Consider the following 22,224-nt stretch of genomic DNA (forward strand, 5'->3'; position numbering starts at 1 on the left):
TATGATCTTCATAAACCGTTTCATATCTTGGGACTGTTGAATATTATAAAAGCCTGTTTGATTAATTAGATGAGATTAGTCTTTGATTAAAAGGGTTTGATAGCATTTTAATAGGCTTGGTTTCAGTTGGATTACAGGGTAAGCAGCCTCGGGCATAATACCATAACTCATGCTCCTGATGGATGAACTGTCACTCAAAAGTCTGTGTGTGTGTGCTTTTTTTTCTTTGTGGATATCCCACGCAGGTGTGTTAATAAGTGTGCATTCCTTTTGTGTGTTATTCCTAATCCACCCACCAATATTAAACACTTTTTGCTTTCATCTTTGTTAACCGAATGCACAGAAACCATTCTACCTCTCATGAAGCATTAACAAAGCAGCAGTATTCTCTCTCCCTGTGTTTTTCCTCTCATTTCTCTCCTCTCAGCATTAACGTTGTACTGAGTCAGGTGCAGGTCCCAGTGGAGGCGTGTGGTGTTAGACAAAGGCATAAAACAAGGCAGTAGAAGTCAGAAACACAAGATATAAAACATTTACCTGAGACATAGCCTTTTAAAAACAGCTGTAATATTTTCCCATTTTAGAAACTGTGTGCTTTACTGACAAGATGGTTTCAGTTTGAGATATTTGTCTCCTTCAGATTTCAGAAAACGTGGATCTGCATAAGAATGCGTGACTTTCAGTTTACCTTCACTGTCCTTCTTGGTGATTAAATCATTATCTTATAATGGTGTGCATACATTTCAGAATCTTAATGTTATGAGCAAAGATTTGTTTTAGGTTCAATTCTGTCTGCAACATTGTACTTGTGTATTTCATCGAGTTGTACCCCATGTGTATGATAAAATGTACATTTGATGACAGTATATATATCTATGTTTTTCCCCAGGAATATTTTTCATTGGTATTTCTTTTTCCCCTGATTCACTGCTTACAACCAAAATGCTGGCTCCACTTGATGGTGGAAGTTTTCATTTTCCTTCTTTTAATAATCCCTGCTGTCATGTTCCTCCAAACAGTTTTGTCTTTCTCCTCTTATGCTGGTTTTGTAGGAGGGTCCCTATGTGATGCTGAAGAAGAACTGGGAACTTTATGAAGGCAACGACCAGTTTGAGGGATACTGTGTGGACTTGGCCTCGGAGATCGCCAAACACATTGGAATCAAATACAAGATCTCTATCGTACCTGATGGGAAATATGGAGCCAGAGATCCAGAGACAAAGATATGGAACGGCATGGTTGGAGAGCTTGTGTATGGGGTAAGACTGGATGAAAAATTATTGATTATTTCGTTGTTGTTGTTGTTGTTTTTTTGTTTTTGTTTTTACAAATAATGTATCCATTGTTTCATCTATCTAATGCCTGAAAACAACAAAGAATGCTCTGAGATCATCCAGTTAGATTCAATTCAGCTTTAACTTCATAGTACTTATAGTACTAGAGTTTATTTCACCTGATTTATTTCACCCCAAGCATTAGAAACATAACTATGAGACCTTGCATGTATCAGTACACACAGTCAGTCCCAAACATGCAGGTAAGAATGTTAATACAAAAACAGAATTGTTATGAAGTCATTAATTAAGTTATTGATTAAATCTGTACTTTCGAATGGACAATGCACTATATATAAAAGGTAGGAGGATATAGCATGTCCATCTTAAAATATAATGTGACTACAACAACATCACAAATTATGGCTGCAGAAGAGTTGTGTTGAATCAGCACTTCTCTGGCACAGCCTCAAAATGACTTGAACACTGTAATCTTCATAGAGATCATATACACTGCAGGGCTATTGCATTTTATATGCGCTGCTACTATATGACCCCACTATGGCCCATCACACAGTAAGCTGTTAGAGCACATAAACTGCATCTCCTCAGCTACCACGTCCGTTTGATAGATCCTGCATCTCAAAGGGTTCACTTATTTCTTGAGATTTTGGCAAGCTGGCTAATTATGCCACTGACGCCTGTGAACAGTCTGAGATTTCGCATTGCTGTCGCAACGTAAAATTTATCAACATGCAGCAGACAATGTCAGTCGTCACTTTGCGGAAGAGTGAACGTGGAGGCGCTGCTGCAGAACAGCGACAGAATTAATTAGCCTCCAGGATGTAGTGGAAGGTGACACAGCAGAACCGCTGCATTGACTAATCGGGTTTGAGTTGTTCCAAACACTCGCAATCGTTTCTGATGACTCTTACAGAGAAAATACATTTGTATGATTTCAGCACTTTGTCCAGCTTTGTTCTATATACCTTCTTTACTTGTGACTTTCTCCTCTTTTTCTTTCCTGTCATGTACTTTTGTCTGCAGCTTTCTGTCTTCAATTTATTTCATCTCTCTTTCTGTAATGCGTTGTGGGTTTTTGATATTCCCCTGCTCTCCCTTCCCTTGTTTTCTTTCCATATCGCTTTCTTGTCTTTCTTTTGCTCTTTATTCTGCTTGCATTGTAACATCCTCACTCCATGAACACTTGATATGCTGTTATTGAAGCCTCTTTTCCAGTTAAGGCTGCAGACACATGCCGCTGCTCAGAAACAGATACTCAGTGTGTTGAATGAATGATGTTTTTGACTCTCTCTCAGATTAAGCGTGTGCGTGTGTGCAGGCATGCAAATGTTGTGAGACCTTGTAGACTAATTTATATTCCAGTAGTGTCACTTTCATGCCCACGTATGAATTACTTCTCTGTCATTCTGCTGATTTTCCCTCTACCTCCTCCCCTTTTTTTCTCCCCCGCTGTACCACTTCCCTTTCTTTGCCTCGCTCATTCTTTTCCTTACGCTGCTTCTGCTTCAGACTCCACTGATCCTTTACAGTGCTTGTCTACTTTACCAGCCTCTTGTGTTTCAAATTGTATTCCTCCCTCCTTTATCTTTGCCCTCAGACTTTCCCCTCCTCTGCAGACAAGAGAGTTCACAGACAGTTTCTGCTCACCATCACTCACTTGTTTTACGTGTAGCTGCTGCAAAATAACTGCACTACCCTGTGACCAAACTAAACACATACTTTTCCCCACAGAAAGCAGAAATTGCAGTGGCCCCACTGACCATCACTCTGGTGAGAGAAGAGGTTATCGACTTCTCAAAACCCTTCATGTCTCTGGGAATCTCCATTATGATCAAGAAGCCCCAGAAATCTAAACCAGGTGTATTCTCTTTCCTGGACCCACTGGCCTACGAGATCTGGATGTGCATAGTGTTCGCTTATATTGGAGTCAGTGTTGTGCTGTTCTTGGTAAGTGACTGCTAAAAACTAGAAGTCAGCACTTGAGTTTGATTGCAGGGCTGTAGCAGTTTGAAGACTTTAAAAGCTAAGGGTTTAGAGATGAAAGAACAGAATCTCTTATTTCTCTCACAGGCTAAAAATATTTCTCAACTAGTGGGCTACAGCATAATACAGACTAAAGGCAGTTTTTACCACTGATGTGACCTGTAGTGATCATGCATCCTGATGTTGCTAAGAGTACAACATGTGTAGGATTTTAAAAATATGTGCAGGAAATCATAGCTAGTTGAAGTTAGTTAGATAGTTAAAGGAGTTCTAAAGAGAAATAATATTGCAGACATGTGTGATAGGCAATAGAGAGATATCTCTCAAAATACATTAACTACATTGGAAAAAAGTTGCTGAAAACATGCAAGAAGACTTTGAACAACATATTGCCATAATGTGGAGCTAGAGGTTAAGACAGTTTTTCACCAGTTTTCAGTCTAGGATTTTGTGGGCGGTCCTAAAGGGTGGCCCGATGACACGCTGAGGCCATCCACACCCCTGCACCCCGAGCAGAGAAAAAGACATTAATTGATCTCGCTCAGAGTGTTTCAAAGTTAGTCATGTCATTTTTTTAACTCATCTGACACGTTTCAGTCGCGTCAAAATTGCTGCTTGTTTTTTCACCCATGTAGTTGTGGCTTCAGCACATTCAGCGGACACACCCACAGTCCTGGAGCTGAGAATACTGCTCATTTTCACCTGATTTTGGCACCTAATTTCATAAACTTGATGATCACCAGAGCATCTGCAAGAAACATTTTTCTACACCACAGCCGTCACATGAAATTTACCCTAGGTGGCTTCAATCTGTATTAGAATAAGATCTCAAATGTGTTTTGATTTGTTGTTTTGATGTGCCTGCACTGGTCTTTCTTTCCTTAATAGCCCTGTAAATGATCTATGACACTTCACTTTCCTTCACTGTCTCAGGTGAGTCGCTTCAGTCCATATGAGTGGCATGCAGAGGAACCAGAGGAAGGCACAACAGAGCTCGGCCCCACGGACCAACCTCCCAATGAGTTTGGCATCTTTAACTCCCTGTGGTTCTCACTGGGCGCCTTCATGCAACAGGGCTGCGACATCTCACCACGGTGAGGGAGGGAAATGATGTGTGTGAGACAAACAGAATGCATTAGCGTATGCATATGAGTGTGTGTGTGTGTGTGTGTGTGTGTCTCAGACTGAAAGAGTAAGAGAGAGTATTTGAGTCTGGTGAGGATGTGTGGATAAGAGTGTGTGTCTAGGCTGGGGATGGTGCATGTGTGTCTGTCTAACCGCTTTAGTGCTTTAGTGGTGATTCAGACTGTTGACAATGTGAATCACCTCTCTTAGCGCTTTCACTGAACTGGACTGCTTCTCCAAGACAGAAACTTAAGATGTTCTAGAAATGCACACAAACATTCCCACGCACACAAAAAAAAACACAAAGTGAGAGGAAAACACCTGTACAAAGTCCATTGGTTGTGTCGATATGGGTGTGCTGGAAGATTTAGCAGTTTGCTAGATGTGTATGAATTTTTTATGCACTACTGAAGAGGCAGAGTCCGGCTGTATTTTTAGAATATGTATAAGAATATGGCATTTTATTATTGATAACCTGAGAATGCAGTTTAGTGAAATATTCATGGCCATCATCCACAAGACCTTCAGGGGGTAAATCTAAGGAGAGAAGAAGCAGCAGAAAAGAGTGATAGACGAGCTGAAAGATGGAAAAGGTGTGAGCGGTTTAACAAAATGTGCGTGCCTGAGAGAACATGGTAGCAAGTACTGAAGCTAAATGGACACTTCTCACTTTATTATAGACGTGGAAACAACGCGTTCAGAGGTTTGTATTGTGCTGCAAGTTAAAGACGAATACAAATTCAGGTTTACTTATATTTCACAACCTGTTGTTATTGCCCTCAAAGGTTTTACGTGAAAACATATCACTGCCTGTGTGGCAGGAAACTGTGTTTATCTTAATATAATATTAAATGTTCAGTACTGTGAATATATAAGAAATGGTTATTATCTTCAGAAGTCCCAATAATTCATATCCAGGCGGTAAAACAAGATATCACTGACATACATATCATCTTCAACAATCTTTTTCTCATCTCAAGGACCGTTCTTTTCTGCTTTTTAACCCAGTATCTCTCAAACATTTCTACTGCATTTCCATTAGCATTTCACTTCTGGGAAAAGAACAAAAGTCCTACATGGTCTGCCCAAGCTTCACTTTCTTCCTCCTCCTCCTCTTTTGCTACTCGCCCTTCTCTTTCACCCTTTCATCCACATCTTTCACGCTCTCTCTTTTTTTTCCTATCTCCCCCGCTCCCTCGACACCTGTCGTCTCCCACACCTCCCCTCTTTACTGTGACTGACAAGCCAATTCTTGCTCCAACACACCAAATGAAAACACTCACACCAGCTGCATGCACACACATTAGGACGCACACACACATACACACACACACGCACACACATAGGGTATGCACACTGACTTTGCTTACATACACATGCAGAAAAAACACCCAGTGTGCGGTTTCACAATGCAACACACACATGCAGACCTCTCCATCACTTGTGGAACTTGTTATAGATGTGTGTGCATAATCTACAGCTGTCGTTGCGATAATGTGATACTTAACATGAAGCCAGCATTCGTCATATAAATCACCTGGCCCTGTCGCCTCAAATACAGCACAACTCCTCCACAGACCAAGATTACTGCAGTCCCAAATGCCAGATTAAATTCATAGAACCAGAAATCTGTCACTTATATATTTTACTGGATTTTTCACACTGGAGAAGCGCTTTCAATACAAACTTAAATCTGAGATGTGTCTCTCATAAAGGGCACCTCATACTGTACAGTGATAATTTATCATTTAAATTCAATATGAGGTCTGATGTATCGCATTACAACAACTGGTATGACAGCTATATGTATTGGTGTGGCTCTGCTCCCTGGGTGATCAGGGAGCAGATTGGTGGAAACATGCTGCAGATTTGAATCAGGGTCTGCAACCCCCTGGTGTGTTACAGAGCTTCGGATATATGCACATCTCTTAATGGGCATATTGACAATATGGGGACATACGCTCAGCACCAGCAGCAGACAGACATATTTCCCTCAGGAGTTGGTGGAGACCAAAAACAGAGCTAAAAGTGAGTGAGTAGTGGTCTTATATTTGGCAGGTGGCCACAAACACAACCCTAAATGATAATGTGATTGCTCATAAATAGGTAACTCTATAGCTATATTTACTTGAGTTGTTTCCGTTGGTCCCAAGAGGAAAAAGAAATCAGTGATAGCAGATTACACTCCATCCTTGATAGTGGTAGCAGAGGCAGCATCAAGCATACATTATGCTTAAACCTTTGTACAAGGTACATAAAATACATCTAAAAACAGATGTGTTTGGCTATTTTGAAGTGTATGAATGAATAAAGAGACCAGCAACCTGCAAGAAAGAAAACATTATATCATGGCCACACATCGTGAATACCATGCCATCAGAAATTAACAGATTTTAAAGCTTTCACAGAGTCAAAATAAAGTATCAAACAAAGGCAACTTGTTAACACTGAGACGATGGTTTTATTTATCATACAAAGCCATTATTGTTAACCACCCAGACTAAGTGACATGACTGCCTGAACAACACTTGTCAGTCTTTCAATGGTTCAGACGTAAACAAAACACAAATGGAGGGAAGCATCGCTACGTTCGAGTCGCGCTGCTACTCTCGCATAATGCACTCTCCACTCTTTGCAACACAAACTCAGCACACTCGTCTGTTTAATCCGTCATGCTCTGTGCACTCTTTTGTTCTGCCTAAGCTGCTACTGTTACACCACTCACTGTGAGCATCACTGCATCATCACCATCATCGTGCTGCTTACGTATTGCATTAATCAGCTTTACAGCGTTTACCTGTAGCTGCTGATTGCTGTGAGTCACTCCCTAATCTTCCTGCGTGTGGGCTTAAGTGTAGAGTTTGACTGACATGCTTAAATGTTAAACATTTACTTTTCCTTGAATTCACATAACCATAATAATGACGCAGATTATGATTATGCAAGAAGAGATATTAATATATAAAGAGATAATAGTCAAGGATCATTAAAAATGAAAGACTCTTGCAGACCAGGCTTTCAGCAATAAAACCATGTGTTAGATGAGCCTTCACTGTGACAATGTACCCTGCAGAAACACTAGCTCATGTTCTGCATGCATATTGTCATGTCATATCATTTTTCTCTCCCCTCACTACATTTCCTTTAATCTCCCATATTCTTGTTCACCTTTGCAGGAAGGCAAAGTCATGCCAACTTCACTCACAACAGCAAAAATGTGCTACAACAAAGACAAAGATGTATTCTTGCTGCCTATGAAACTTCTTCACACGTCCTTCTGAACAAAATATCCAATATTTAACATTTACTGCATTAAGGATACAACATTCTCAGTCCACCTGCCCTGCGGACAACACACTGAGCTAATTAGTCATAAAGGAGAATACATAATAAAATTGGAAAACAATTCTTGCTAGTGTCCAGATCAAATCCACTGGGTCTCAATTATAAACACTCTTTTGTGCGATGTGTTGGTTTAGGCCAGTAGGGCCAGTGTAATTTTATACAGAAATCTGAGATAATGGAGCTTTAGTTTCTGTATGCACCGGTTATCAAGTAAATTCCTCAAAAGTAGAAGGTGGTGAAGTATTAAACATGTTATGGGTTATACAATATGGGTTTAAATGCACTGTACATATTCCATTATACCTACCTACACTGTGGACCATGAAATGTATTTATTTTTATTTCAGCCATTCTGTCATCATAATCATATCATATCATATATAAGATCTGATTTGCAAAAACAAATAAAAGTTTCTTCTTAAAATGAATAAACCAACAACAGTTTGATTGATAGTCCCTCGAATGCTCAATAAAACAGGATTTAGGAAAATGTAAAAAGTTTAGACATGTTTTATCAAAACAACCCAAACTCGATTTGATTGATATTCCCTGGAAACATGATTAAGGAAAATCAAAACAGACCTCTCTGTTTTGCCTTCATATGCTTTGCAGTCTGCCTGGACGACTATTTACAGTGTAAAGTCAACAGCTCTTCTCTCTTGTCATATGTGTCATCTTACAGCCTTTATGAGCACCTTTTGCCAAATGGGCCTTGTGTTACAAACAGACTTTTTGACTTTTTACACTGTGTATGTGTGTGTGTGTGTGTGCGTGCGTATGTGTGTGTGCGTGTGTGAGAGGGAGACCGACTGTGTGTGTTGTGTATTGTGTATTGAGCTGCCATAGTAAGTCCATTGGTATTCAGTGTGGGTCCCTCTCTTCCTGCTGCAGTCATCTCTGCAGTCTGGGAGACACAGTATAACACACTCCCATTCAACTCTCCCACTTTCTCTCTCCAATTTCCTGATCTATCGATCTATCTATCTATCTATCTATCTATCTATCTATCTATCTATCTATCACATGCTCTAAATTAGTGTTTGTTCCTGCTGCGTGATAGTCTAATCATCACCCTAGTTAATGGACATTGGTATGTGGCATGTCTGCTCGCTCATGAATGAAAACACTTTTGTTTCTTCTCCCACGTTTACCTTCACCTTACCGATCAGGCAGGTTATGGCTGGCAGCCGACACAAACACGTTCACACACACACACATTGTCAGAGTGACCTTGAGATGGCTCATTCTCACCACACACCTGTCATCTTTCAGATCCAGGCAGGCTTTTCTTTTTTTGTAATGTCGGTGATTGGCCTGGTCATCACACAAAACAAAGTGACGGATATTTGGCTGATGGGAATGGAATTTTTTAAAAAGTGGACATGAATAAATCGCAGAAAGTGACACTTTGTATATGGAGAAAGAGCAAGAGCAAGTGCAGGAGAGGCAGCGAGAAAGAGGTAAACTGATCACCAGTGAACATCTCAGAGGGATTGTGTCTGTCTCTGTCAATAAAAATCTGAAATTACAGCTCTCTTCTATGTGTGTGTGTGTGTGTGTTGGGTGAAGGCACTTGTGCACTTCTGGCTCTTAGTGTGTATGCGTGTGTTTGTGAGTGTCATGTGTAAGTATTGGGTAAATGGCCGTGGGTGTGTTGAATAGTTAATGGTAGTAACAGATCCAGCTAATGGCTTGTCTCACTAACTACAGTGCAGCACTGAGGCTTACTGACTAATTAATGATTAGTCTCAACTCAAGGTGACATTGACTGAAAGAGCTTATGAATTTCACCAGTAATAGTTTTTGTAAATCTTTACTTTTATGATTCCTGTGTATTATTTCATTTAATTATGTTTCATTATCTGCCTGCTGCACCTAATCTTCAATCTATTTATCTGATTTTCATTCATGTGTGTCTGTTTGCCTTCGCAGCCTTTGTTCCACCTCCATTTAGAGTCTTTCTATCTGTTTCAATCAGTCAGTGGATTCACTTTATGTCACACCTGTAGGCGATGCATGAGAAAGATAAAAGTGATAAATGACCAGAAGAACAAAAAAGATATTGGTCTGTCATTTTTCACTGTGCACTATTCAAACACACGTCCTTCTCTTTCCTAAAACATCAGACACACATAACTGTCAGAGTCAAGACAGAGACATTTGTCAGCATGTTTTTACGCCGACATTTGAAAAAGAAAGAAAATGTGTTGTTTGTTCCCCAATCAGATAAGTTCCGCATTTCTCCTGACGGCATGTCTTAACCAACGAGGAAATTAGTTTTTAACAAGCTCACAATTTGCATAATGAAATGGGACGCATTTCATCTGTGATGTCTGGTGTGTCCAAAGTAGTAAAGTTTTATTTCATAATATTTCTCGAAATGAGTTGTGTTGATTTTGTGAATTTACAAATTATGATAAAGTGCTTTATAATATGTGGTAATATCCTAGAAAAAATAAGATGCTTATGGAAAGGTTCACAGTTTTAAATCTGTCTTGAAGCAGTAGTCAAGCTCCATTACAGCAAGCGTACACCGTCAGAGTTTTTACTTGTAATCATTCCTCCTGTTCATGATGAGGGACAAAATCCACAGTCTTTGTTTGTATAAAAATATATTACAAAGTTTATCTGAAGCTAATAACAGGCTTCAACAGTCTGTGTTGTAAAAATCAAGTGGGCATCTTCCAAATGTCGTCTTTTTATTAGAAAATGTCTTTGCTTCTTTGTATTATTTTCTGCTCCACTGTGTCTTCACACAGAAACACTATCTGTGGAGGCATAAAGAGGAAATTTTGGATTTAACAAACTAACTTTGGAAGACACCCACTTAATTGGACTGCCAGAAAGAACAGGAGGAACAATTACAGCAAGCGGAAATTGTTTCAAGGTCCATATGGGCAATCGGCTATCATTTTTAGAGAGACTTGAAAAAGTTTTCCTTTAAGACACACAAAAACAGGCTTTATCAATACGTACATAGTGAACATAGTAATGGCCAACAACAATTCAGCACTGGCTCAGTTTAGCATCAATGTTATGTGTCAGCATCAATCTCCTTTAGTGTCTTCATGTGTTTGTGCACAGGCATGTGTTCCTCTGTGTGTTTATGTGCTGTTGTTATGCCGATTGCATTTAGGTTTTTCTGCCAAGCATGATTGCAATCACTGTCATACTTGAAGGCAGCCAAAGAGAAGATAAGTTGATGATTGACGTACGGGAAACATCTTCATCTTCTATTAGTATCCTATAAGAGTTGCTGAAAATTACAGTCATTACTGTTAAGGTAAGAAAATTTAGTTACATTGGATGGAAAGAAACTGTATAGCTCAGAACTCTGTGAGTATGTGTGTGTGTGTGTGTGTGTGTGTGTGTGTGTGTGTGTGTGTGTGTGAGAGAGAGAGAGGGGAACAGCATGCCATTAATCTTTCACACAGAGGATTGGGGAGGCAATCTGTTGGCTATCATAGATGATACATGACCCGCTATAGAATGATTCGCCTGTTGCATACCAACACGCGTGACACAACTACACACACATTCACCCTGACACAAACACACTTTCCACACAAACACTGACATGTCACATAAAGAATCGAAGACGTCACTCCCAAAGCTCACCCACGTACACCGAACTGCACTCATACAGCATTGGAATACATGTGCACACACAGTTTTACGCATGCATGCGATGTGCACGCACTCTGGCGCATCATTTCATCTGATTCAAGCATGCCTCCTCTGCCTAGATGAACATATTCTACAACTTTGCTCCAAGGCCAAACACATTTGAATACCTCCCTCTCTCTTATTCATTCACACCAACACTCACACACAAGCAAATCAAGGACAAGTTTTATTGTAGAAATAGACATGTTGTTAATCATGTTATCCTCGACCAATCTTTTTTTCTTTACTCTTGGGTGTCTTTTATGCTCCCTGAGAGAAACACTTTTGATGTTCTGTGTTAGATTAATCCTATCAGTGTGTAATTTATTCGAACAGCAGCAGCCTTTACTCTGAAACCTTTACCTAAACTTAATTTGACACAGTAGAAAGCATGATTCATTTTTGCAAGCATGTGCAAGGTGATTCATTTGAGTTAACTGCATGAGTCAAATGTAATCTTGTCACTATCCTAAATGAATTAGATATAAAAATGCACTGTATGCATTCACCTACTCCAGATAAATGTATGGAGCTAAGACATTAATCTGTCAAGCAAAATAACTTCCAACAAAGTACAGTTGGAAAAGCAGCAGCTTGAACAGTTTAACAGACTGTGTTTACTTGCACTAAAGAATTCTGATTAATACAGGGTTTGAGCAGAAGTCTAATTTCTGAAAAAGTCATAAATCTTAATCTGTTTAATGAGTCTGAATAATGTGGTTTGGGTTATGTCAACACTTACTGTAATAGTTCTCTATGGAACATTCAGAAAATCCTTGGCCGTTACGTGAACTGCATTCAGCCTCCTGTTGCTTTATCATTATGATTATCACCCTTTATTGTTGGATGAAATCAACTCTGTTTGTCTTAATACATAAATTAGTATCATGGATCCCATTAGTTTGTGAATAATTTGGTAAGCTATGACATATCCACTCAGATTGCCTTTTGCTAGTGATAATTATAACAAGCAAACAAACTAAGGGTAACCAGCCAGCTGCAAACCAGTGACACTGCATGTATCCAGCCAACAAAGCAACAACCAAACAACAAACAAGCCAGTTTACCAGCCAGATCAGCCCTGGAAGTCTGGATGAACTAGCTGACGTTATCCACTCAAGACAGTATAATGTTAGTTAGCTAGCAATTCCTTTGGACTTGGTGGTGGACTCGTTTGTTGATGACTCCATTTCTAAGGTTAGATAGTGTTACCACTTTTGACATTATTGAGAAGCAGAGAGGCAAAGCAGTAGGGAGTGCACATTAATGGCTAAACAGTCTTTTGTATAGAAATCAGACCAAAGGCTGGTATAGGCAACTGAGAAAGTTGAGGAATATTACATTATACCCTTTTCAATATGACACCTTTAACCACTTGTTATTTGTTCTAGGGTTTCATTTCACTGGTTCAGTTTATGTACACACACAAAAACTACTTGTAGCCTTGTGTTCCTGTAGCCAAGCTCTGATCCAAAATCTGATCTCACTCTGCCAACTCAAAATTAGGGCCACGAAATAAGTTCATTTTCACAGCTGAACAGTTGGCTGTGTGTAAAATTCGATGCGCTTTGCCACCACGGAATCTGTCCTTTCACGGCATCAATCCAAAGGCTTAGAAAAATATGGTGCGTTCATTTTTGGAGTGCCTGTGTGGGCTCCCTCCTGGTGATTCAGTTTCTACTAATAAACACTTCTATATCTTACAACTACAATATAGTGTCTTATCCATTTGTATATACGGCTTATAAATGCTAAACCGGATGTGGTTAACCAGAATACTCTTAATAATAACTCAGAATGCAGAGGACAACTTTTGCTCAAGTGATCTATAGAGTATAATTTAAGAGTATAATTTAAAGTCTTGAAAATGCTGTTACCACACATTATCTGCTCTATAAATTAGGTTTGATCTCCTTTGAGAAAATCAGAAGCCCAAAGCAAGAAATTAATATTTTTATACAACAGTTAGTTCCAACCAAGTAATTTGACTGGACAAGAGATTCTGATATAGAGCTGCTTAATAGGTGTTCTAAATTTCTTAAATTAACGTCCGTTATGTATCTTAAATTGTAACAAACTTTGTTTGAAACATTTTTTTTTTAACTCAAACTATGAATGGTCGTCTTAGGAGTGTGAAGGGAAGGAAAGAAGCTGGATACTTCAGCACAAACTTCCAGATGTGCTCATATGACATCAGCCAAATGGAGAACAGCAAAAACAAAGCTAACACCAGGAGGCAAACAAGATTTTTTTTTTTTGCTTTGAACTGGTTTCAGATGTTCCAAAGTCTCAAAAATATTAACATCAACTGGGCTGCAGCAACATGTAGCGCAATAGATCAACGCTAGCAACGCTAATGTTCAGGAAAATGTTGAAGTGTTGCTTGGAGACAGTGCAGTCCCAGACCATTTGCATAATTACTTGTGTTGAAGTAGCCAAATAAGTGACTAAATAAACAAATAAATCAAAATCTCACTCGTCACTCTAAAGTAATACATGGTGCTCATAGAACTGTTGTATAAAAGCAACATCACACTCATGGTTGTAATGTTGTACTGAATATCAGCACGGCTGTGTTTAGTCCTGGGCACAGCCGTGCTGATATTCAGTACAACATCACTCCCTCCCATGTGATATTGGTCAAATATATTTTGGCTTGATAGTTTTGCATTATTTCGCCGTTCAGGTATCTGTTTACGTCGACATTATCTTCATATGTAACTTACAAATATGAAGACATCTTGTCCTCCACCTTAGCTTTTTCAACAAACAAACAGATTCCTGTTAATTTCATCTTCACTCGTGTCATTCTCTTTGCTTTACCTCACTTCTATCCCGCCTTTTCTTTCTGTTTGGATGTTCACTTCAATCACTCCATCGCTCTATCGGGTCAAATTAAAATGCTGTCACAGTTCATTTAGCATCTAACCAATCAGATCACACGCCCCTGTTGGCCTCTGTAGGACAACCTGTACGACCTGCTTTAGATTTAGCATTTAGATCAACAGCAGTGTTTCACTGTCATCATCTATGAGTACATGAGTGTGAATTTCTCTGTATTTCTCTTGTCCGTAGCTTTTGAGAGCCAACACTTTCAGTACAAAACTTGTCATCAAAAATCTTTCTAATCAGTCCGGTTGAACAAAAATATCTTCTTATTGGTATAACAGAAAAACCTCACAATTCTTTCTCTGCTGAACCCACCATAGCATAACAGCAAGTCAATAAATTCTGGCAAACAGATCTATGCGTCAAGGACACATCCTATCAATTTATATTTGCGTGTTCGTGTGGGAGTATTAAGAGGTGTGCTGGTTTTTGAACAGCAGCAGAATGTGGAGTTGCTCCAAAAGGTGACAATTTATGCCGAGTCAGGTGTTACTGCACCTCTCAGCACTCTCTCTCTCTTCCTCTCTCCAGCACGCACTACTTAAAATCCACCCCACCCCAGAAATAACTTGTATAGCTCTGCTTTCACATCAGAGTGGAGGTATCACCCAACAGCTACTCGTCCAAGAAATGTGAGGACATAGTTTCTCTTCGCTTGCAAGAGTAATCTGACTGCACTAGATTGTTTGTTTCACAGAACCATCTGTGAAGGTGTAATTGGAAACAAAAAAATACAGGCCAGGTGATTGAATGAACCGCCTGTCTATCACCATCTATGATAGGTGAACTTGAACCAATCAGATCAGCATATAACAGATTCAAACTCAGAGCATGTATATAAGTATGTTTTCCAGCAAAAAAAGCCTTCAGTGTTGTTCTTTTCTCTTCTTTCAATAAAGAAATACTCTTCATATCTGATATAATTGATGCTAGCAACTTCGATAGTAGTTTCTTATAAGACACTGATTGGTCTGAATCACTGTGGTTCAGACACGAGCACAGCTTGAAGCCTGGCAAGATGGAAAATTTGAATTTTGTTAAAGCAGCTATAATCAATATTTTGTGTAATGTAAAAAAAAGGTCTTTAGTAGAGAAGAACTCATAAATAATTTTCACTCAGTTCTACAGTTTATAGTCTAGTTCTCGTTTCTAGCAGCAGGAGGAAGCCGGTTAAAGTGAAAAATCTCTAAAAGCTCACAGGACACTACAGTATCTATCCTGCACCACATAAAACACGAAGGTTAGTGACTCTCTGGTGAACATAATGGAGCATTTAGCAGCTAAGGCGCCCGATATTTCCCTCAGGAGTTGCTAGAGACCAGTGAGACGGAGAGTGAATTACATTTCCCAGGTGGCCAAAAGCATGACTCCAAATGAATGATGGTAGCATGTGTAAATAAGCAACTGTTTGGCAACACGGCATGTTGACATTGACGATAATAGTGTGTCAACGTTGTATTCACGGCTTATTTCTGCTGCCACCAAGTGGCAAAAAACTATTCACATATAGTTTAATAAAAGATTTAAAGGAAATAAAATAAACATGAATCCATTTCTTTCTTTTTTTGAGATTGTTTTTTATTTATCCAATGTCAGGTGTTACAGCAGCACTAGGAGAGAACTTAAAAGTAAAAAAGTAAAAAGTATATAAAATAATAGTCGTACAAGATAGAATACAAGAATGAGAATAGATACTTTATTGATCAAGGGTAAGTTCTTTTTGAAGATAAAAACTACTCCGAGCTATTTAACTCAAAACTCAGTACACATACAATATCTACAACCAGTGTTGTACCTGAACTGATAGTGCAATCCGTTTCAAGTGACAGTGGTGTGATTCGTAGCAGCAGAGTCAACAAAGTATTAGAGTCAGCTATAATAGTGTACACTAGGATGTTATATGAGTAAAGATAGAGTACTTTGTTAGTCACAGCAACTCAAATTGAAATTACCAGTCACCTGGATGTAAGCACACAAAGTTTTCTACTTTTGGAAGTTAGGTGATTTAAAATGACGTTTTCAAGTCACTGATTTAATTAGAAACACACATAACATGGAGGTATTCATATTTACTGTGAAAGTTGCCTTGAACTACACATTTATGGGAGGAACTGTAAGTACATGTATTGCCCAATACTGGGAAATGTTCTTCTGCATTCTATGTGAAAGCGATACCTTCATTATATCTCGATACTAAGGGAGTAACTGTAAGTACATGTATTGCCCAATACTATTATTTACTTTCTTTCTCCCTCTTTCTAAAATGTGGATATTTTATGCAGTTGTTTGTGCCCATTAGGATTTCATGGTCTTTTTATTGACTGCAGCGCTTAAAAGAGATCTTCCCATTTTGCTACCTTCTCCAGTCTTTCTCTAATGTGCTTACTCTTGCTTGTTCTTTTCCCCTTTGCTCGGTGTAAACAAGTCCACACAAACAAAATGAATTGCCACTTATTTTGATGCTTCTGCACACAACTGGTAGATAAAGAGCCATGAAACATGGAGAAAGAGAAAAGAGAGAGATGAGGATGAGAGAGATGAAGTGCCCAGATTACAATCAGTTTCATGTTGCCTTTGTTATTGTTAGTGCTGAATTGGTTTAAGGGTTGAAAGACAATTACTTTGGCGGTACTGTCATTTTCACAGTCATGCACAGTGGCGATGAAAAAAACAACAATGTGTTGTTGTTTTGCATATCTCTGATGAGCTAACCTTAATTGTGTTTCCTTCTCTATTTTTCCCCTCTGTTCATCATCATCCCTGTGCTTATTTCTAATCTACAATTCTATTTATCCTTAATCTTGCTATTTTACCTGCTTTTCTCAATACTCCTCCTTCTTTCCACCTCCTGCTCCTCACTCCTGTCTTCCTTGTTTTCTCTCTACCTCGTCTGTCCTCTCTCCAGGTCTCTGTCTGGACGGATTGTTGGAGGCGTGTGGTGGTTCTTTACCCTCATCATCATCTCCTCTTACACAGCCAACCTGGCTGCTTTCCTCACTGTGGAGAGGATGGTGTCACCCATAGAGAGTGCAGAGGACTTGGCCAAACAGACAGAGATAGCCTACGGGACACTGGACTCAGGCTCTACTAAGGAGTTCTTCAGGGTATGGACTCAATGCACTCTGCTCATTTATTTCATTTCTTTAGAGGTTTCAGGCTTTTATGGCATTAAGTCATGCTAATTTTCTACTGAGTTCATGCTGCGGGAAAGCCCATAAAGTCTAAATGACCTGGAGGACGGCTATTTTCATCCAGATGGACTCACTGTTAACACAACACACTTTTTTGTAGCTGATTAACCAGCTTTCTCAATGCTGGCGCTCCCTCACTGTCATTCACTGTCTATGTCACTCAACCACTGCTCATTCTCTGTCTCTCTCTCTCTAAAAAAACAAATTAAACTTCTTCGTGTCAGTCTTTTGCAACATAAATTGTGAGCCAGACACAGATTTAGTAGCTAGGTACATGAATTAGACAAAACCAGAACACAACAGGTAGAGTATGATGGTTTAGCCCACAAATCCATCCGCATGGGGAAAAGTCCAATGACAGTAAAAGAGGTTAGATAATGCAAGAAGACCACAGCTTTAAAAACAAGCATTAAAACCATGAAGTCACTTCTGAAATAAACTGGCAGCCAGTAAGAGGAAGCAGATAAGAGAGGTGTCTGCTTCAATAAAGGCAGACAAAAGCCGAGCAGCAGAAATCTGCCCTGACTGTAGGTGGGACAAGGACTAGTGACTAATGACAGCATAAACCGATTTACAATAGTCCAGGTGGGAGGAGAGGAATAAATGGATGACTTTCTCCTGATCTTGAATTGAGAGAGGCTTAAATTTTGGAAGTGACGTTAAGCTGAAATGTCTGGCTTTAACTTTTCAGCTAATTTGAGCATAAAACTTAAAAGGATTCATCAAATTTCACACCAAGGTTTTGGAGGAAGATACTGAGCACTAGATGAAAAAGGGTCAGTGTGGGACTTTATACCCGTTGATTAAAATACTCAAACATGATTACAATGAAACAATATATAATATTCAAACATGATTACAATGAAACAATATTTAATCACCTCTCTACACAGTCAAATAAAGGCGTACTAATAATAGTAATGATCATAATAATAAATAGTAAAGAGCAGAGAAGTAGAGGTGGTCAGAACAGGAGCAGTATATACTACAGGGAGCTGTTACAGTAAAATAGTGAGCAGGAAATTATAGCAGAGTGGGGTGAAGTGGCCCAGAGGAGACCTGTAGTGGCTTCACCCATTGACCTATTCACCCAAGTGAATTGCAATTACATAAGTACTCATAAACACAAACAAACGTAGACACACAAATGCACACAATGCTGATGAAGACAGAATTTTTCTGCCGACACGCGCAAAACACCAGTGTCATCACATGCACAAAAACAAATCTGCTCTGTCACATTGTCATGCTCTGCAGGGATATTCAGAATTGTTTGCGAGCTCATGCATTGTGTGAGTGTGTGTATAAATATATATATATACCAATTTACAGTTATGCTTTGTAAATATGTGTGCACTAGTGTGTGCATTTGGAGACGTGGAGGAGGGGGAGGTGGAGGTTGTAGCAGACAGTTTGTGCTTCTGTGAGCGGCTCTGGCATCATCAACATAACGAGCGGGCTGAAATCTGTGGAGGGTGAAAAAGCAATTTACTCTCCCACAGCTGAGGGGGATTCGCCACCACCATTAATTATCTGTGTGTGTGTGTGTGTGTTTCTACGAGCATGTGGGTGTACATTTTTGTGTGTGTAAGCATGCATGTATGCATATTCAGCCACATATGTGTGAGCGTGTGCGACGCTTCTCCCGCAGACCAGATTTGTGCAACAGAAAAATGTTTTCCATAGTGTGGATGCCTGAAGGTGACTTGCAGCATTCATTTCTTTCTTCACAGCCTCACTCATTGTTGAAGAATCTGGAAAGTGTCACACCGTATTGTCACACATCCATCCCTCCAAGGCTAGACACTGCTTTGTACATGCACAGTCATCATCATCACTGTCTCTCTCTCTCTCTCACACACACACTTTCTCAGGCTGTTACAAAGACATACACAGAGTGCACAAAAGCAATGCACATAAGCACATAAAACTTTTTGCTGTGGCCAGAGAAAATGTGAAAAATAAGTAAAAGACAGACGGATGAATGGATGGATTAAACTTGTGATGGATGGTGAGAAGGGTTTTCTTTTTATCTATGATGGACTTTGGTAGACGGAGAGAGAAATAAAAAGAGAAAGAATAAAGAGAGTCAGAGAGAGAGAGAGAGAGAGAGAGAGAGAGAGAGAGAGAGAAAGGGTAGAATGGATGGATAGAGGAGAGGGGGCCCACTGGTCCTCTTGGATCTGAGTGACATTATTATGGGATAGGTGTCCGTCACGCACTAGTAACACACTCACACACACATACACACCATATCCCCGGGCGCTGGTTTCGGTGGCTGAAGCCATGGCTAGTCGCTTGCGGAGCGACAGAATAACACTTTATCACCGGGAGAGAAAGAGAAGAAAGAAACAGGATGCTTGTGGAGGATGACAGTTTGACTCCTGTGCTTGTTATTTTCACCCTTGAGTACACAAAGGCCGCACACACACACACATACACACACAGATGCACACATACACATACAGACTGGTGCACAGAGCTACACATACACACAGATGTATGCATGGTATATGCACTATAGAATACAATCTATTGTATCATGCCCGACTGATGTCCTTTGAAAAGCACAACCGGATCAGTATGCCACTATTCCATTCATAAACTCATTTAAATTAAGATTGATGTTTGACTTGTCAAAAGAGATGTAGTGTTACATTTTCAGTGTGGTTATAAATGTCATTATATGGCAGGATCAGAATGGAAGATGGAAGACACAGCCCTCCATCAGCAGTGTAATTTCATTCAAGGACTATAAGAGTGAAAATCAGCCTCAGCAGTTTTGCTCTACATCGTAAGAAACTGGAGCAATAAATGAAATGCAGTAAAAATCATACACTGACACACAAGTCCAATCTAAGTACTGTACTGCCTTTGTAGATGCATTGAAAAAAACAAAACATTTGTGCTTAATCAATAAACAGCATTGAGTGTCATTGTGTCAACATAATGAATAGCGTGCATTGTTTTCACCTCCTCGGGTCTCATCTTCACATCTCAGATTCATCCTATTTGTCTCAGTAAGCATGGCATGTTGATTTGAATAATCAAATCTGTCGTTCAAGAAGCTGCTAACGCTTCGGGCACTAGTGAGGTGCGAAAGGCCGTTGAGAGGTAGACCCAGAGCATGAATGTGTTGACAGTGACGTTCTATTCTTAAATGATGAGGCTGTAATGAAGACAAAAATGTTTTTAAACAGGTTGCATGTATAGTTTGTCTTTAAGGGCACAGTAATGCACAGCTGGATACTGTAGCATTCAGTTTACTCAAGCAAGTAGTTCATTTGTTGGAGACGATTTTCAGTGGCTGATTAATGTGCATGTAGTTGTTCAGTATTTATTTGCAGGCTAGGGTATGTAAAGTAAACCACACTAGCCATGTTCCTGGTAATAAAGAAGTTTTGGGACAGACAGTCCATGGCACAGAGGAATACGGTACTTGGCAACATGGGCAGTAGTTGTTTGTAGAATTACTTGATTTTGATTATCTCATGGGGTCTCAACTTTATGAATACAAAATATCACCAGTTTTATCATTTATATGGGTAAGTGCACAGTGCAATAACAGAATATTCGAAAGGCTGAAATACAGTAGTGAGCTACTACTACTGACAGTTGTGTTAAACTTCTTGAATCCTGTTTTACAGGGTGGCTTGAATGCAAATTGTTAGTCGCTGAGGATCAGTGAAATAGCACAAATAACCTAAAATGTTCTTTGCAACTGTACCCTACTCATTCACACGTTTCTTCCTTATGAATACCTGTCAAAGACTCATTTGGTTTAGAAGTGACATGACATCTTTCTCTAAATCTGTCATCTCTTTTCCTCAAGAGTAAAAATATGTAACCAGCCTGGTCTACATGGTCTCTCTTCCCTTGGCAGTTTTCTCCTCATTGGACATCATCTGTGATAAAAAAAAATCTTGCCTCATATGTTCGCAAAATGATGCCAATTCATTCCTAATTAACCTCCACTCTCTCCTCTCCCACTCCCACACCGCAGAGATCCAAAATAGCCGTATACGAGAAGATGTGGTCATATATGAAGTCTGCTGAACCGACTGTCTTCACCAAAACCACAGCAGAGGGTGTGGCGAGGGTCCGCAAGTCCAAGGGGAAGTACGCTTTCCTCCTGGAGTCCACTATGAATGAATACACGGAGCAGCGGAAGCCTTGTGACACCATGAAAGTCGGGGGGAACCTGGACTCCAAAGGATATGGGATTGCGACTCCAAAAGGCTCACAGTTAAGGTGGGTGGAATAGTGTAACAATGGGAGACAGTAACAAAGCTGATACTGTACTATTGCTGCGATATTCCACCTACCCTGCTGTGCCTTTTTTTACTACACCTAGATAAACCTGTCACTGCTGCTAGGTGAAAATGTCTCGCCTACTGAAATGTATGAGTTGAATTACAGTTGGATATTGGATTGTTTCCCATGAGTGTTGAATTAACTACAAAAAATATGGCACTTGCACAATTTATTATTATAAATCCAAAAGCAAAGAAGCAGTTTTGGGTTTTTACCCAGCAGCAGCGATATAGATGAGTATTAAATATGCATATTACGTGTTTCATCTACTTTCCTCTATCTTTCTCATTCTGGCTTCTTCTTTTCTTTTTTTGTCAGTTTCTCTCAGTTGTACTTTTCCTTACTCTTCTCTGCCACCTCTCTGTTAATTTAGGGCCTGTTAGCTTCATTTCTGAGTCCTATGTCATTGTCAT

The 22,224-nt window shown here is 39.6% G+C and overlaps 1 protein-coding gene across 4 annotated transcripts in view; it reads left to right on the plus strand.

The window, feature by feature from the left end:
• The window catches only part of gria4a (glutamate receptor, ionotropic, AMPA 4a), a 101,889-nt gene that overhangs the window by 64,867 nt on the left and 14,798 nt on the right, over window positions 1-22,224 (plus strand). For all 4 annotated transcript variants that reach the window (XM_027280675.1, XM_027280676.1, XM_019260987.2 and 1 more), the window contains exons 11-15: window positions 1,053-1,259; window positions 3,030-3,245; window positions 4,215-4,375; window positions 17,212-17,410; window positions 21,501-21,748. In XM_027280675.1, the coding sequence (XP_027136476.1) occupies window positions 1,053-1,259; window positions 3,030-3,245; window positions 4,215-4,375; window positions 17,212-17,410; window positions 21,501-21,748 (1,031 nt within the window). The remainder of the gene's footprint in view (window positions 1-1,052; window positions 1,260-3,029; window positions 3,246-4,214; window positions 4,376-17,211; window positions 17,411-21,500; window positions 21,749-22,224) is intronic.

This window comes from Larimichthys crocea, chromosome VII (assembly GCF_000972845.2).
Source record: "Larimichthys crocea isolate SSNF chromosome VII, L_crocea_2.0, whole genome shotgun sequence".
In the NCBI taxonomy this organism is placed as follows: domain Eukaryota; kingdom Metazoa; phylum Chordata; class Actinopteri; family Sciaenidae; genus Larimichthys; species Larimichthys crocea.